The sequence below is a fragment of the Schistocerca cancellata genome, chromosome 1 (genome assembly GCF_023864275.1).
Source record: "Schistocerca cancellata isolate TAMUIC-IGC-003103 chromosome 1, iqSchCanc2.1, whole genome shotgun sequence".
NCBI classification, from domain to species: domain Eukaryota; kingdom Metazoa; phylum Arthropoda; class Insecta; order Orthoptera; family Acrididae; genus Schistocerca; species Schistocerca cancellata.
The window spans coordinates 549,219,797-549,238,220 of NC_064626.1; the positions used below are offsets into that span (position 1 = coordinate 549,219,797).

An 18,424-nucleotide genomic window follows, 5' to 3' on the forward strand; every position below is an offset into this window, starting at 1 on the left:
TCTTTAAATCTCATGTTCTCCTTTAAGGATCAACTGGATAAGAGCCTATTTAGCAGATCATCTACAGGAAACACTTTCATACTAAATTTCCCCGTATACTCATTATTTCTACCACCATCTATCCTTTTGACTAACAAGGGTAGTAATCATGACTAAATTGAATTTATTAATTTTATGTATATAAATTGAACTGTTCAAATACAAGGTGTACAACTTTGCTTCCGCCGTTTGCCGATAGGTGGCGACAACAGTAAGTAGCAGTCGGAAGAAACAGATTACAGACATCAGGCAGTTAACTTGGAGCTCAGTCAACATAACCTCATTCAAACATCAGTCATTATGTGGCTGCATCATAAAATTGTTTATGACTGAAAATGTCAGTTTACGAGCCTAATTCTCGTCATCTGTGGGAGGTGTTACGGTTTTGTTTCAATATGAAGCAAACAGTGGCTGAGTTTCATCAAATGTACATATGGTAAGAACACTATTAGTGAAAGAATGTGTTGTGAGTGGTTTCAACACTTCAAGAACAGTGATTTTAATGTTGTAGACCTGCATAGTGGTTGAAGAGAGAATGTTTTCGAAGATGCATAATTGGAGACACTGCTGAGTGAAAACTCGCATCAAACTCTAGAAGAATTGGCACGATTAGTGGGAGTGACACAGCAAGATATTTCAAAAAGGCTCAAGGCTATGGGCATGATTCAGAAAAAGGAACGTGGCTCCCATATGAGCTAAAACCAAGAGACGTTGAACGGCGATTGTGTGTTTGTGAACAGTTGCTTCAGAGGCAAAAACAGAAGGGATTTCTGCATTAAATTGTGACCAGGGTTAATTATAATAACCCAAAATTTAAAAATCATGGGGATATCCCGGCCACGCTTCCATGTCGACAGCCAAACCGAATATTCACAGCTCCAAGATCATGCTCTGCATTTGGTGGGACCAGCTCAACATCATGTACTATGAGCTGTTAAAACCAAGTGAAACAATCACAGGTGCTTGTTATCAAAAACAATTAATGCATTTGAGCAGAGAGTCAAAAGACAAATGGCAACAATACAGTGAGAGGCACGATAAAGTGATTTTGCAGCATGTCAATGCTCGATCCCATATTGCAAAAGAGGTCAAAACATACTTGAAAATGTTAAAATGGGAAGTCCTACCCCACCTGCCATATTCTCCAGAGATTGCTCCCTCTGACTATCACCTGTTTAGATCAATGGCACATGGCCTGGCTGACCAACACTTCTGATCTCATGAAGAAGTCACAAATTGGATCAATTCGTGGAGCACTTAAAAAGAAGAACAGTTTTTTCGATGTGGCATTCATACACTGCCCAAAAAATGGGAGAAAGTAGTGGCCACCAATGGAAAATACTCTGAATGATACATGTGTAACCAGTTTGTTTCATTAAAGCCTCAAATGTTGGGGAAAAAAATCGCGGAAGCAAAGTTGTACACCCTGTAGATTTAAACTTTATAATTAATTGTTTAACATTGCAAGGAATAAAATACAAAGGGAAAAATTGTGTTGCTAACAGCAGGAATTGAACTTTTGTCCACAAACTGTCAATCTGTGCATTAAATCACTCGGCCACAACACAGTTATGGCAATGGTACCTCAAAAATCCCTCATGCAACTTCAAAGAAAAATACTGACTTGATGTTGTGGGTAGCATAGCACTCATAGTGCTGGAAGGGGTGATGTTATATCAGAGCATGTGCAGTCAAAAACAGACAGCTGCATCCCTTGGCTGAGTTGATCACAGCATGGTTGACCATCATTTCAGCACTTAACACTGGTTCCTAGTTATTGTGGAGGGAGCATTACAAAACATGTTTTTGCCCATTTTACTTGCATATTATTTTAAGAGAAAAGGTTTAATTTTAGTGTGATTTCTGGATTTTGTTCTAAGGTAAATGACAGAATTTTAGTGCAATTTCTGGCTCTCATTTGAAGACAAATGGCATAATTTCAGTGTAATATTTACAGTGTGCTGTAACATGTGAGCACCTGATAAAGGCTGCCAATGACATTACATTACCACAATAAAATCTATGGAGTCCTGATATAATGTCAAGTGAAGACACTCATGACAACTCAATTATTAAAAGTGTTTAGTTATAGTCAGTTGTCAAACTTTTTCTACAATGATAACCAGTTCCGCTACAACACAGAACATTTTCACTAGGAAATCAGTGTAACAAATATAGGGTCCAGCAATTGCAGAAAACCATTTATCCTATGTCTTTCAACATATGCTGAATCAGCAACAATATAACCAATATTATATTATACTCTGCTCAAGCTATTTGAATAAACTGCTAGTAAGTGATGCACAGTGACTCTTCAGCCAGATGTACACATTATGTGTTGACTATTAGTGTCCAATTTGTTCTCTTCTTTAACATAGTATTATTTTTTAAAAGCTCTTGCATGTTCATGGCCCATTGATGACAAAATCTGCTTAGTTGTGCAACTGTAAATGATATCTTGTATGGTATTACAGATAAAAATCTTAACGTTACACCCATTTCTCACCTTTGCATCTTTCAATGCTTGCTCAGTATCAGCATTCTGCTGCTGAAGTACTTCCAGTGCTTGTTGAGTAGACTCCAGAAGCTCCCGTGTGCTTCTCAGTTCTTCCTGCAGTTCTTCCTCATGTTGTGTTGGTTTAGAATCTGGAACATATTTTTAGTTATCTAATATAGAAAATAAATTTGCTGATCAATGTTAACACATTGTGTCAATTTTGCCAATTCACACAGCAGTTATATAATAAATCAGAGTTTTAACTGGTAGGTTTTTCATCTGTGTGGCTACTTAACATATGCCCTATCTTCATCAGCTATATTATTCAACAATATGATGACAGATGATGTACCAGCATTCTCTTGTAAAATGTAAACTACAACAGAGAAAGAAATTTATCTATCTCATGTAAAATGTTGATAACAGTGATCTAACATAATAAATAGAGTAAGCTCTGTAGTACTGAACAATAATATTTAATTTATTACATGAAGATAAACAGCATAACATATGCAAATTGCTAAAAACAGAAGTAATTGATGTCAAAAATAAACAAATATCAGCCATATGTCCTGATGGGATTCAGTAGCACATCTAAAATTGTCATAGGTATCTACAAGACTGTAGAGCATCACCACTGCCAATAGGTCATTGCTTATACAGTAAAACTCACTCAAAGTGGAATAAAATGGGACTAAAATAATTTTCTAATTGGACAAATTTTTGGATTACACAAAGCTCATTAGACTAGATAAAATTTGTCATGTAGCAAGCACAAAAGTATAAATTTGTAATTATTCATGAATTTACATAGCTTCACCCCTGCACAATATTGTTCATTTACTGTAGATTATAAAACAGAACACTAGACTCACACATCTGTTGGCAAATAATATGGCAATACAACAGAAAAACAACTAAAGTTGTAAATTCCACTTTCACTTACTTGATAACTAGTTTCAGGCCAGGGCCCATTTTTAAATTATCCATATAGTCAAAATGGTATTTCCCAAAATATACAAACTGTGGCAAGATAATATATAACTAAGTGCAAACGAACAGTTACACAGGAAGTACATAAAAGTGAAGTTTGCAACATTGACAGTTTTTCCATTGCATTGGTTAACATAAGCTGCTGTCCCAGAGTTACTCCAGCATGCTGGAAGTTCATAAATAATACAGAATTTCTGTATTTTTGCTCTAACTTTAAATTCATTTATTGTTGTATGTACAGTCATATTATTTCTTTGTTTATTTGCTTTAGTTATCACCTTTCTCATCACATATCAAGGAGGGAAACCTGTTTGAATTTCCTTTCCAAATTGCTTTTTCTATGCAATTTTTTGCACTCCACAATAGTTCCAACAACTTGGAAAAATTTGTGTGTGCTGCAAATTGTATAACATTGTTTATGCATGCAACAGCTTCTTCAGGCATACTAATTTTTCTAGGGACATCATTTTTCTCTTCTTCTTCCTTTGTTTCTTCCAAATCATCTTCTGTGTTGCAGATTTCTATTAAATCTGTTGCTGAAGTAGAAGTGATCTGAGTTGACAGAATGTCATGAGTTCAAATGCAGTCATCTGCACTACATGAAATGTTTCACATTTTAATTAATTCAGCAGTTGTTGCTGCATTTCTTGAGTTTTGATGGCCACAGAAGCATCTTGTTCTTGACCCCCAAACCACACTCTATTGAAGCACTTGGTAATAGTTTTGGGCTTTATTTCTCTTACTGCCAACCCAATCCAATTTACTGTACTCTGGACAGAAATTGACCACGGAAGAGCAAATGCAGTTTTGACTTCTTCGACACTAAGAATAAGAAATTGCATCAGTAATTGCCTATACTGGGACTTGCACATATAAATAGTCTCCCAGTCCATGTTGTGTGAGGCTGGGTGAACTAGGCCAAGTTCATATTTGATAACTTGATTTTCAGATGGCAGGTTGCACTGTCTAGGAAAAGGAGAACTTAACAATTTACTTTTTTTTGTTTACTCACTGAAAGAGATCAGCTAATCATCAAGAAGACCACCATCTACATCTTTTTATTGCTTGTGACTGGAAGCTTATTGACATCCGCAGTTTTGAAACAATACTGTTTTGCCACCTTTCCAAACACCAGTGTCTTCTCCATTTCACCTACGATGTTTACACACAGCAGCACAGTGAGTCTTTCCTTAGACATTTTTGAACCAGTGTACTCTTCATCTTGAACTGCTAGAAGGCAGTGCATGATAAAACATTCCGTGATAAAACAGGTCATAATTCACAATTATGTCATATAGTAGTGTCTGCATTCTGTTGCTACACTTTCCTACACGTCCTTTGCTTCTCTACACACTTCATTTCTCACGATGTTGTGCCTAGCTTTGAAACTGTCCAGCCATTCTGTGGATGCCTTAAACTACATATTTCCAAGCTCTTTAGTGACTTTCAGAGCCTCAGTCTGCAACATGGGTCCAGACAAATATAAGTTTTTTACCTGCACACATATAAAATGTAGACTGGCAATGGCAAGGAAAGCGTTTCTCAAGAAGAGGAATTTGTTAATATCGAGTATAGATTTAAGTGTCAGGAAGTCGTTTCTGAAAGTATTTGTATGGAGTGTAGCCATGTATGGAAGTGAAACATGGACAATAACTAGTTTGGACAAGAAGAGAATAGAAGCTTTCGAAATGTGGTGCTACAGAAGAATGCTGAAGATAAGGTGGGTAGATCACGTAACTAATGAGGAGGTATTGAATAGGATTGGGGAGAAGAGAAGTTTGTGGCACAACTTGACTAGAAGAAGGGATCGGTTGGTAGGACATGTTTTGAGGCATCAAGGGATCACAAATTTAGCATTGGAGGGCAGTGTGGAGGGTAAAAATCGTAGAGGGAGACTAAGAGATGAATACACTAAGCAGATTCAGAAGGATGTAGGTTGCAGTAGATACTGGGAGATGAAGAAGCTTGCACAGGATAGAGTAGCATGGAGAGCTGCATCAAACCAGTCTCAGGACTGAAGACCACAACAACAACAACCTGCACACAAACAAAATATTCCCACACTATCTCATCAATTTCTTCATTTTCTCTCTTCTTCAGTTCTCTTTTCATTTGACTATGCCCTTCCACCCATTCATCTCTGTCTTATCCTTGTTTCTTAAAGTATCACAGATTTTTTAACGCACTTGAAATACAACATTATTTCGTGCACGGAGATCTTGTGTTCCCCACTCTCCTTGATTAACTTAATTTTTTCATTGAGTGTTAGCAACACATATTTATTGTTCAACATGGTATCATTTAAAGTGTTATTCTTCAACTTAAACTGTCAGAAAATAATGCAGGTAGTGCATTGCTTTAAAAAGCTTGAACTTTCCAGGTAGAACCATTGTTTAACAGAACAACATCCACCTCTTTCACTCTGCAAATTTGAGAAAATTGTTTGTACATGCACAACAATGTTAGATTGTGCACCCAAGTGCATTAATAAAAGTGCAAAGCAAAGAAGTCAACAAACAGAGCACTGACAAATGAACCATTTCCTTTGATGTACCAACACCATGTGTATGTTGCACAGAGCAGTATGGTTCAATGTCCACAACCACAGCTACACTGAGCTGAACCTGTTTTCTCAATTTTGCATTGTCAGCTTTTGTGTTATAAGTAACTTCCTTGTAGAGCCATGAATAGTTACTGTATACTGTAATACAGTAGTAATGTATAATCTCTTTTCCACATTATACAATGAAGTATTAATTAAGTCTCAAAATTTTACTTTACACAAAAAATTAGTATATAAAAGTGTATTGAATGCATTGTAACAGAAATATGTGTATGTTTTGGTCAGATTTCCAAATTATACATGTTCCAGTTTGTTTGCTTTTACCTCATCCACAGCAATTAAGAATTCAGTAAGTGTTGTGTTACATCATCACTAGGTTGCATTTCATGAAACATGATGCATTTAAGCAGTTGCTTTGTCAGGAATTCCTTTGGATGCATAGATTGATTCAAGTTTAAGCCATGCATGACATGAAGTAGTGTAGTTCTTCACTTGCTTCAGCTCAGTGGGAATGATGTATAAAATCAAGTCTGCTTTTGCTTTCCTGCCTGCCACTAGCCATGCTTTGTATGCAGCTTCTGCAGCAGTGACCACTTTGCCTTCGCTAGACACTGCAGGGCACAGTATGTCTGCAGATATATATCTCCAAGTGTTGTTTATGATGGGCAGTGCTTTGACTTGTATTCCCCATGAATTTAAGTTTTCATGTAATTGAAAAATGTCACTTTGCAAAAATGTGTAACCTGATGAGATGTGATTTGACAATACAGGCACGACATGTAATTAAAGAAGTTTGCCTGATTTCCCCTTGTTTACTGAAGGGATAAAACCTGACCTATCTTTGTACATTTGGTCAAAATGTTGTCATCCAGGATAAATTGTTAAACAACGGAAAAAGGCAAAGAAGTAATTTTTGTAGGCTATTCTGACTGTTGAAAAGTGTATCATGTGTGGCTACCAAGAGATTTTAAGTTCCTTAATCATGAAATATTTGAGCCCAAATAAATTTATGTGGATGGGATGTTTGTGATCATTAGAATGAATTCCAATGGAGGAGACTTCAATGTTAATATAAACAGTGAATCAGGACCTATGACAGATGATGAACAATTCTACAGCTTTGAGGAAGACAGACTTCCAGTCTCTAAAGGCCGAGAATTCATACACATTGATGACTTATCATGTGATGAGGACAATAATTCCATAAGTGTCACACCTGAACAGAAGTATGTGGCAGGCATAGACTCATTTGATGTTTGAGTTCATGATATTAACTTCATTGCTGATGCAACAGAGGTCAATTTTAATGATGCATTACAGTGTCTTAATCATCGAAAGTGGTTTCAGGATAGGTATATAATTGATGAAATCAGATAATTGGTGAAAAGTGGTACCTGGGATTTTGTACACAGGCCAACAAACAAAACGATATCTGGTTGTAGGACTGTTTCAAAATATAAATACAGAAGTGATAGATCTTTGCTGAAGAATAAATCAAAAAATAACTGCATGATTCAACCAACAGCCTGAAGTTGATTCTGTGGAAACATTTGTTCCAATTCCAAGCATCAAATCATTTATACAAGGTGCATTCAAGTTCTAAGCCCTCCAATTTTTTTTCTCCGGACTGGAAAGAGATAGAAACATGCGCATTGTTTTAAAATGAGGCCGCGTTCATTGTCAATACGTCCCAGAGATGGCAGCACTGTATGGCAGATGGAATTTTACCACCAGCGGCGAGAATGAGAACTGTTTTAAATACTTAAAATGGTGACGTTTTCCTTACTTGAACAGTGTGCAATCATTCGTTTTCTGAATTTGCGTGGTGTGAAACCAACTGAAATTCATCGACAGTTGAAGGAGACATGTGGTGATGGAATTATGGATGTGTCAAAAGTGCGTTCGTGGGTGCGACAGTTTAAAGAAGGCAGAACATCGTGTGACAACAAACCGAAACAACCTCGGCCTCGCACAAGCCGGTCTGACAACATGATTGAGAAAGTGGAGAGAATTGTTTTGGGGGATCGCCGAATGACTGTTGAACAGATCACTTCCAGAGTTGGCATTTCTGTGAGTTCTGTGCACACAATCCTGCATGATGACCTGAAAATGCGAAAAATGTCATCCAGGTGGGTGCCACGAATGCTGACGGCCGACCACATGGCTACCCGTGCGGCGTGTTGCCAAGCAATGTTGACGCGCAACAACAGCATGAATGGGACTTTCTTTTCGTCGGTTGTGACAACGGATGAGATGTGGATGCCATTTTTCAATCCAGAAACAAAGTGCCAGTCAGCTCAATGGAAGCACACAGATTCACCGCCACCAAAAAAATTTCGGGTAACCGCCAGTGCTGAAAAAATGATGGTGTCCATGTTCTGGGACAGCGAGGGCATAATCCTTACCCATTGCATTCCAAAGGGCACTACGGTAACAGGTGCATCCTACGAAAATGTTTTGAAGAACAAATTCCTTCCTGCACTGCAACAAAAACGTCCGGGAAGAGCTGCGTGTGTGCTGTTTCACCAAGACGACGCACCCGCACATCGAGCTAACGTTACGCAACAGTTTCTTCATGATAACAACTTTGAAGTGATTCCTCATTCTCCCTACTCACCTGACCTGGCTCCTAGTGACTTTTCACTTTTTCCAACAATGAAAGACACTCTCCATGGCCGCACATTCACCAGCCGTGCTGCTGTTGCCTCAGTGATTTTCCAGTGGTCAAAACAGACTCCTAAAGACGCCTTCGCCACTGCCATGGAATCGTGGCATCAGTGTTGTGAAAAATTTGTACATGTGCAGGGCGATTACGTCGAGAAGTAACACCAGTTTCATTGATTTCGGGTGAGTAGTTAATTAGAAAAAAAATCGGAGGCCTTAGAACTTGAATGCACCTCGTACTACTCATGGATTTGTTAGTCAAATTAGACTTGCATGTCTAAAACTGGATATCACTATTGCATTTCTCAATGGTGAAATTGACACAGAAATATCCATGGAACAGCCAGACTCACTAGATGGCTCATAAAAGATGAAAAATGTAGAGAATGATAATCATACAGCAAAGAGGGCAAGTGACATGGTGCAAACATTGAAATCCAGTTATAAAGTGTGTAAACTTAGAAAAGTCATTTATGGTACACAAAACTGACTGCAAATCTAACATTAACTGGGTTGCAATTACGAATTCAGATCCATGCTTCTTTGTAGACAGCATAGGAAAAAGTCCGGCCTTCCTACAAATTTGTGTAGATGACATTATAATTGCTTCAGTAGGCCCAGAAAGGAGAAAAGAAATCAAGGATGAGATCTCTGCAAGACTTGGTGTCTAGATTCTTGGTGCACTGAGATGCTATCTGTGCATCAGAGTGAATAAATCTGTTGACAACATTACATAATGTCAATCAAAATGGCTCAGTCAGGAAAGCTTTTGACTGGTTCAGAATGGATGACTGCACGTCTGTAAGTACCATGTGATTAAGAAACATCTTACAATACATACTGAGAAGAATTTGAGATGTTTGGAAAATTGTTTCCAGAAATTCAGAAACAGAAGAGAAACATTTCAATACGTATTGTGTTATGCTTGGACATTTGTCTGACTTGATGCATGCTGGGAGATGGTTGTACATTTTCATACTCACACAGTTAATAATATTTGTGTATTACTTTTGTGTTGTGTGCCATAATTTGTAACTGAATTTTATTTATAGTCCCATAGGGGTGGTGCTGTAGATTTATATGAGTGCATTCTAAGTGCTGCATGGCAAAACATGTTAACTCTAGTATATAGATACATGGCTGTGACAGGATTCTGAACAACTGAAAAGTGGTTAACAGTGATGCCATTATCCTCATGGCTTTGTTACTGTAATATAAAAATTTTATGGGACTCAGTTCTATTTTCTCAGAAGAACAATCCATAGCTCATATAGTGTGTATGGCAGATAAGCTTTGAAGTATATATGTTGGCTGTATTTCTTATTGATCTCAGTAGAAAACAGTTTTTGCTGAGCTCTTTATGTAGTGACTCACGTAAGCTTCCACTCCCACGATTCAGGAGCACAACTGTATGGCACACTACAGAAGATGCAAGACACTAACACCAGCAGAGGCCTCCGCTATCAGATGCATGCACAGTCTCTCCATAGTGCACTCTACCAGCTGGTTGAAGGCTTATAGAGTCAAGCCTGAACAGCCCTGCTCTTAGACACATGTTGACATTCAGCCTATGTACCTCAGACTAGTAGTGCAGCCACTTTGTGGCAAGTGTTTTCTTGCATCAGTATTCTTGAAGTAATAAAGCATTGTGTTTGTTGTTATTTGCGTTTTTGTAGTCAGAACATAACAGCAACAAGTAGGGTCATTTTTCATGTGTTTCACTGTGCAGCTGCTTTTTGCATTTGGTTAGATAGAACTTCTTATGGTCATGCTCTCTCCACTTTTACCTCTTGCTATGATTCTACCTCCATCCCTGCTGTTTGATAAGGTAGTGGAAAATTGGAAAGGGTACGAACACCACCTGTGGCAACATTTATATGCCTTCCACATTATGGATGTGGAGGTGTGTCAAGCACTGTATTTTTCATGTATCAGGTGTTGCAGCAGTTGGCCAAGTTGCAGGCACATTCTTGGTTTTCTTTTGACAAATTATGTTTGTTGTCATCTTCCTAGTAATGCCACTGCATGCAAGTCTTGCTCACTAGTGTTGAATTCTATCAATGCCAGAAACAGCCCCATCAGACTTATTGTGCCTTGGCTGCAACTAGCCATGGCCTTAGTGACAAGTTCCATTTTGTTATGTCTAAGTCAGAAGAGTCACATGAAGATGTTGTGGTTCACAATGTTATAACCTGCTCCCCCCACATTAGGGAGTCCAGAAAGAGTCCTTTCAATTAAATAACCCTTCCTTGATGAGGTGTTGTAAATTGCCCATTCATATGAGGTCTCACACACTGCTGGTCAGTGGCTGGAAGCATAGTGCAACTTCGAGGTAATGCAGGGTGGCCCAGCTGCGTCCACTGTGTCTGGGGAGCATGACGTAGTGGTGGTGGAAGCCAGCTGATCCAGCAGAGTCCATGCAGCATGTAAACAGTGGTCCAGCTGCCATCATGTGCATCTTGTTACTCTCAACATCATAGATCAGAGCATCCTCAGCATGTGGCTGTCTGTTGTAAGTGTCAGAAAAAAGGCCACATTGTGGTAGTCTGTCAATCAACACCACAGAATGCAGTATCAGAGAACAAGGATATGGATATCCAGGAAGTAACATCATCGAGGTTGGTTCCTAATCAGGAGTTGAACAAGCTTTCTCCGATGCTCTGTTTCTCTCATGGCAGCTTCACCTGCAGGTGGACACCAGTGCGGGAATTTCCCTCCTTAATGCCCAAGCATATTCAGACCTCAGCTCTCCTCTACTGTCACCGTTAAAACAGGCAGCTGTGGGGATATGATAAACAGCAAATCCCATTGCTTAGTCAATTCACAGGTGATGCTATATATAGATCAATAACTTGGCCTATTACATGTATTGTCATTCACAATTCTCACTCAGCAAACCTTTTTGAGTTTGACACCTTTCAGGGTTTTGTCTTTTCAGTCACGGATTCCATACAGTTGGTATCTGCCAGTGTCCCTTATCAGCCATTGGAAACTCTGCTCAAAATTTCAGAATATCATTGCAGGAGGCCAAGGTTGCATGACAGCCTTAAAGCTCACATAACCTTGACGTAGTCAGCTTGGCTCACATCTCTCAGGGTTGTGGTTCCCATTTCTGATAGTAAATGAGCCACACCCCATCTTATTGTGATGAAACCTTATGGTAAACTGTGACTTTGTGGTGACTTTTAGGTCATCATGAATTCACGGTCTTGGTTGACACATACCACTGTTAAATTTGGAAGAGTTGTTCACATGCTTAGTAGGGGATCAATTCTTCTCCAAACTTGATCTTTCAAAAGCATATCACCAGTTATCCTTGCATGGGGAGTCCAAGCATATCATGGTTCTTAATATGCCTTTCAGATTGTATCAATATCAGTGGTTAATATTTGGCATGGCAAGCACACCAGCTATCTTTCGACACTATTTAGAGCAGGTCACATCCACTAATCCACAATGTTTCAAATACCTGGATGACATTGTCATTACCTGCATGATCTCCTGGCTTTCTGAAAGATTTCAGGCCATGGGTCTGTGCTGCAATTTACAGAAGCCTGAATTTTCCACCCTCTCTTGAGTATCTGGGCCACACCATATAACAGCAGAATACCCAACACCTGGCGAGTCTGGTCAAGGCCATGTCCCTCATCTTTGCATGAACTGCAGGCTTTCCAAGGTAAAATTGTGTATTACCACTGGTTCATTCTTGGGTATTCACCATTGCATACCCTCTCTATCTTCTTCTCTGCAAGGATGCTCCCTTTATCTGGTCTCCAGAATGTGACCATGCTTGTTCCATGGTGGAGGACTGCCTCAGGCCAGTATCACATCTAGCTACTTATGATCCTAGCAAACCAATGATTTTGTCTATGAGTGACTCTTAGTACAGCATTGGGGGTAGTTCTCACCCACCAGAATGCAGATGGTTTGGAGCAACCACTGGCGTTTGCATCCAAAACTCTTAGTCCAGTACAGATCCACAACTCTCAGGGTCTCGGGTCAAGAAGGAGGTTCTGGCCATTTTGTATGCAGTCGCCAAACTTCATGTGTTCTTATATGGCACCAAATTCCAATTCATAAGTCATTAGTTTCATTACTCAGACCATCTGCCCAGGTCCTCAATAATGTGTCCACAGGTTGCACTGATGGGCTTTGTTCCACTCCAAATACCACTATGAATCCATTTTCACTCCACTGAGTGCCCTGCCAATGCAGACACCTTATTCAGGCAGTCTGTTGGTCTGGATGCCAAGTGTGATTGAGATGAGCTTGTGTGTTTTCATTTGGATGTCACCTCCTGCCAACTGATAGATGGCTTTCTGATGGCTAGCATCCAGTTAGCCAAGTCCACAGCATCTGAACCCATCCTCAAGCAGGCTGTATGTCTCATTCAGCAGGGATGGTTGTGTCACCATCTGGATCATGATTCCAATCTGCTTCGTAACTACTTTGTCTTTCACCATGGTCTTTCGCTCTTAGATGGGTCCTGCTCCGCTCTCCTCTCCATGAGTGACACAGCTCCTAGGATGGTCATTCCCGGGAGTTTGCTCCAGAAGGTCTTACAGATGTTGCGTGGGGGTCACTTGGGTGTTTCCTGCACCACAGCCTTGGCTTGCAGATGTTTGTACTAGCTGATCATTGACCAGAAGCTGAAGTATTTGGTTGCTGCATGTTCTCAGTGCATCAGTGCACTAGTCAACAGGCTGCTCCCAAGATTTTGATTTCCCCATGGCTTTCAGCAACCCAGCCCTAGGAAAGCATCCATATGAATTTTGAGAGACCATATCTGAATGTTTTCAGCTAATTGTCATTGATGGGTTTTTGCATTTTCTGTACAAGGTTCAGTGCTCCTCAACCACCACCGGGTTACTATTCAGGCTCTTGCAATTTTTTTTTCTCTAGGAGGCCTCCCTATCATTCCTGTTTCTGATGAAGGACCTCTGTTCCTGTCCTAGGCATTTCATGATTTCTGTGTGCAATCAGGCATTCAACATGTTCACTACCCTCCCTTTCACCCCGATTCTAACAGGGAGGCCAAGCACATGGATTGCACATTTAAGACCCAGATAAAAAATATATCTGCAAGACTTTCCCATCAAGGAGGCATTACTGTCCTTTCTGGTGGTGTAATGGAAGACTCCTATTGGTTCCCATAGCCCTGCCAAGCTTCCCAATGGCCCAGCGACAGACTGTGCTCCACTTCCTCCATCCAGGTTATAGTTTGCCATCACTATCCACTGTATGGTGCTTTCTGCCAGGGATAGCAGTGTAGGCACATGGTTTCGATTACTGGCAACCACCATGCCTCACAATGGCCTCTGTTTATACACTCTCTGGACAGGAAACCATGAGGTCCAGCACCATCAAAATCAGCTCTGGTTCTGTATGAGGACCCACCCACTAGTTCCTATCACACCACCACCTTCGCCCATGCCCCTATCATTGGATGCTGCCTATCTGGCCACGTTTCATCTTCAATTTCTGCCTCTGTTAGTGCCACTCAATGAGCCTACGTCATCACAGAATCTGGAAGCAGCTCAGGTGCCCCTCTTGCCAGTGGAAATGCCCCCTGCTGGTTCAAAGTCTCCTGCATGGCCTCAGTCTGTAGCAGAGTCATCTCCAATTTCCCTGGCGGAGTCATCTCCACCTTGCTCACTACCACTGGATATTACCATGGAGCCTGGTTTGGACTGTCTTTTGCTGCTCCTGTCATCTCATGCTCTCATAGCATGGAATCAGGGTGCTCCTCATGCCAGCCACTTTCATCCCTACCAATGCCTCTGCCGACCAGGAGTTCCTCTCCCCTCTTGCCTCTGAGTCCTACCTGGATGCAGGCACCATCTACACACCATGGCTGTCCACTCCTTGCCTGGAGAATCAGCAGCACTCTGCCTCCAAGGGTGGAGGGGTGTAGTGACCCACGTAACATTCCATACACACGATCCAGGTCTGCAGCTGTACGGCACACCACAAAAGTCTCAAAATGCTAGCACTGTCAGAGCTCTCCACTCCCAGATGTGCATGTGGCCTCTTCATAGTGCACTCTGCTAGCCAGTCAATGGCTTATCTAGTTGGATTTGGCCATCCTCACTCTCAGCCACATGCCGACAAACAGCCTATGTATCTCAGACTAGCAGCACAGCCACTTTGTGGCAAGTGATTTCTTGTATCAGTATCCTTGATGCAATAAAGTGTTGAGTTTGTTATTATCTGTGTGTTTTTGTAGTCAGAACACTTCAGATAATACCTATGTTTGTAATTTTGAGCTTAGCATATTACTGACGGCTGGTCCAAGAAATATCATACCATGTCCATTAACAATGCTGTTCCTGCCAATATGTATCTTCTTCTTCTTTTTAGTGCTTTTGTCCTGCACTGGCGCAGGGTCAGCATGGTTATTAACAGATCTGGTATGGTTAATTTAAGGAGTGGCTGGATGCCCATCCTGTCACCACCCCATTACACCTGGGATAGGAAATGTGTCCCCCATCTGCCTCCATGTAGTATTACACATGTGAAAGCGAAGGATAGTTTTCTAAATGTTTGCAGATCATGCAACTGATGTGAGACTTGGGTACTGCCTGGTATTCACCTAGTTGGGCAGGGGAAACCACCTAAAAGAAAACATTGTTTGAAATGGTTTTCATGTTTACAGTTTTCTGTGTATTTATTACCAATCTGTTTGTCTCAAACCAGAGTTTTATATGACAAGTTTTCCATTGATTATTACATGCGAGAGACCATTGAGATTCTTGTCAGAAGTGCTTGCTAAGCACCAATGCCTAACAACATGTTTTCTGTTCATATTTAAGTTACTTACACTTTTTATGAGTCAATCAGCAGAAGTTACAAACCACAATGAGGTACATTATCACAACACCAGGACAAAATTTAACTGTTTCCAGAAAAGAATAACATTAAAAATGAGAGACAGAAGCCCATACGTCAATGTTTTGATGTGATTTAACAAAGTACCAAACTATCTAAAAACATATACAAGGAATGATTTTAAAAGAAAATTAAAATCTTTTCTGTTAAAAAAAGACTGATATTCATTTCACAAATTTTGAGACACTGTTTATAACATGAACCAATATCATATCAACCATAATGTAATAAATGTATAAAATAGATTTAAGACTCAAGTGCAGTGTAGAAAATATTTGTAAATCTAATTACTGTCATGCCATTATTTCGGACATCTGCGACAGCCATAATTATTGTGATGACTCTGAGTAAGGGAAATGTAAATAAATAAATAAACTATGTTGACATATACACTTGGACCAAACAAAAAATTAATCGCATAACTTTATTTCTTTATCTGAGAACAAAAAACTTTCTCTTAGTCCTTGTACACACAATAATGTAGCTTCAAACTAGCAATCAGTGTTTCTGCAACAGGTGACCAGAGACTATTCAGTAAATTATCTAATAAATTAAATAGAGTGAAAAGACAGAATTTTTTCAAAAACAATGATATCCAATATAAAAATGCATACAGAGCTTAAGTGAGTAATACTAACATTACTAAATCTAAGATAACATATATACTTTGCTGAAGAATCTAGGATGCAACTCAATATGTATATGAGTTTACACAAATTTTAAATACACTGCTTGCCATTAAAACTGCAACACCAGAAAAGACAGCAAATAAAATAATTTTATTTACTGTGCTTGTGCAGTACAATAGCAAGAATACATGATTAATCTTGTAAGCGATTTGGGAGTACACAGAGTGCAAAGTATAGTACACTGAGCTGTGATCTCTGGTATTAATAATACCTCTAATCTGGCTGGGCATAAGGTCAAGCTGAGCACAAATGACAGATATGGATTTGCCAATCCATGGTGCTTCATCAGTTATAGTGGGCATCAAGTGATTGTGTGCTGGACTCTCAGTAAACCATGACCAGAAGTTCTCAATGAGTCAGAGACTTTGTAAAGCCATTCCCGTGTCATGATTAGTCGCACCTTAAAGGAGCTGTGAGGGTGATTCATGTGATAGTAGAAATGTTGCTGATGGCAGGTGACTTTGCACATATTTCCTGGTATCAATTGGGACTGTCAATTAATAGTGTTTCACTAGGCATAGTCTAACCTATACAGGGCAAGAAAGGAAAGACTGGTACTTCTGATTCATGAAAGTATAGGGGGTGGATCTCGAGTCAGGAATGGTCAAATCCAGGTTGTCATGGGTAGGAAAATCAGGGCTTTTCCATAATAGATACAGACAACAGATTCATCTGTCTAAAGATTATCTACATCAGTTTTAAAAATTCTGTATTAAGCACCCAGAAGATAGGTTCCCATACAGCAAGTGGCGCACTTACTACATGTCACAAAGAAAAATAAAGCTTTGGAAAAAGCAGTATTGGATAGTTCACATATTTAACAGACCTTCATCAAACATGTGATCAATGAATGTCCAAGACCATAGGCGACCAGGCGACTAGCGCGAGTTTTGGTGTTCTCGTAAAGATAAGTTATTTTAGATTATAAAACATATAGATTAGTACTGATTACGTGGTAAATAAGTGTATTAGTGTGCCGTTTAAGTGTACCATTAAAGGTTTCATTTTTCTTTACGTAATATAGCAGAAAACGCGAAACGACCGTACAGTCGTATTTTCTGTTTACGTTCTGCTGCAGCAAATCTATAGAACTTCATTTAGTTGTTCCTTGCTCTCTCCAGCAATTTAACTTAGCATACCTCTTCATTATTTAACTAGCATTTCCGGAAAGTAGCGTAAAGTTTAACTTGTTGTTTCAGAAACTTTGCACTTTTGTTTTTGTTTACACACAGTTGCGTATAGGCCAAATTTGTGTAACCATATTTTCGTGTTTATCTGTAATTTAACTGACTTATACTTAATAAACTATTACGTTTATCATGAGTGAAAAGTGCTTGACTTGCCGTAGAATTGTTAGGTCAGGGCTTTGGTGTGATGGGTGCTGTAGTTTTTTCCATGTGGGTGACTGTAGTGGCGTGGGAATAGGGGAAGTAAATGAGACTCATCAGTGGTTTTGTAGGATTTGTAGTAGAGATAGGAAGATACTGGAACAGGAGGGGAAAATTGCTGCCCTTCAGGCTGAGTTAGACAAGGCCAGGGGAGATCTTGACAGGTTAAGGAGGGAGAAGGGTAAAGAGAGGTGGGAAGTGGCAACAGGCACTAGGAGGAACAGGCCTAGAACTTTGTCTGACAGCTTTATGGTGAATGTGGAAAATAGATTTGACCTGTTGCTTCAGTTAGAAGCTGGTGAGCCTCAAGCAGTTACAGGTGTAGACAGGGCACAACAAACTTTCAGCAGCAAACTGAAAAGTAAGAATGTAGGGAAATCAGTAAAGAGAAAGAAAGTGTTGTTGTTAGGTAGTTCCCATGGAAGAGGTGTTGGCCAACTCTTGCAGGATGAACTAGGATCAGAATACCAGGTCACCAATTTTTTTAAACCTAGTGCTGGTCTGGAGCAGGTGACAGAGGATTTAGGATCACTTTGCAAAGATTTCACTAAGGAAGACACCGTGGTTATAGTGGGTGGGGCAGGTAACAGTATTGACAGAGATCCTGGGTACAGTATAGAGTGTGACCTGGCGAAGATTGCATCAGCATCGAGGCATACCAGTGTTGAGTTTGTATCTGTTCTTGGGCGCCATGACCGACCTC

The 18,424-nt window shown here is 39.9% G+C and overlaps 1 protein-coding gene across 2 annotated transcripts in view; it reads right to left on the bottom strand.

Annotated features, from left to right (window-relative positions):
- Positions 1 to 18,424, bottom strand: part of LOC126180190 (cingulin-like) — a 469,194-nt gene that overhangs the window by 205,306 nt on the left and 245,464 nt on the right. For both annotated transcript variants that reach the window (XM_049924674.1, XM_049924673.1), the window contains exon 8: positions 2,546 to 2,685. In XM_049924674.1, the coding sequence (XP_049780631.1) occupies positions 2,546 to 2,685 (140 nt within the window). The remainder of the gene's footprint in view (positions 1 to 2,545; positions 2,686 to 18,424) is intronic.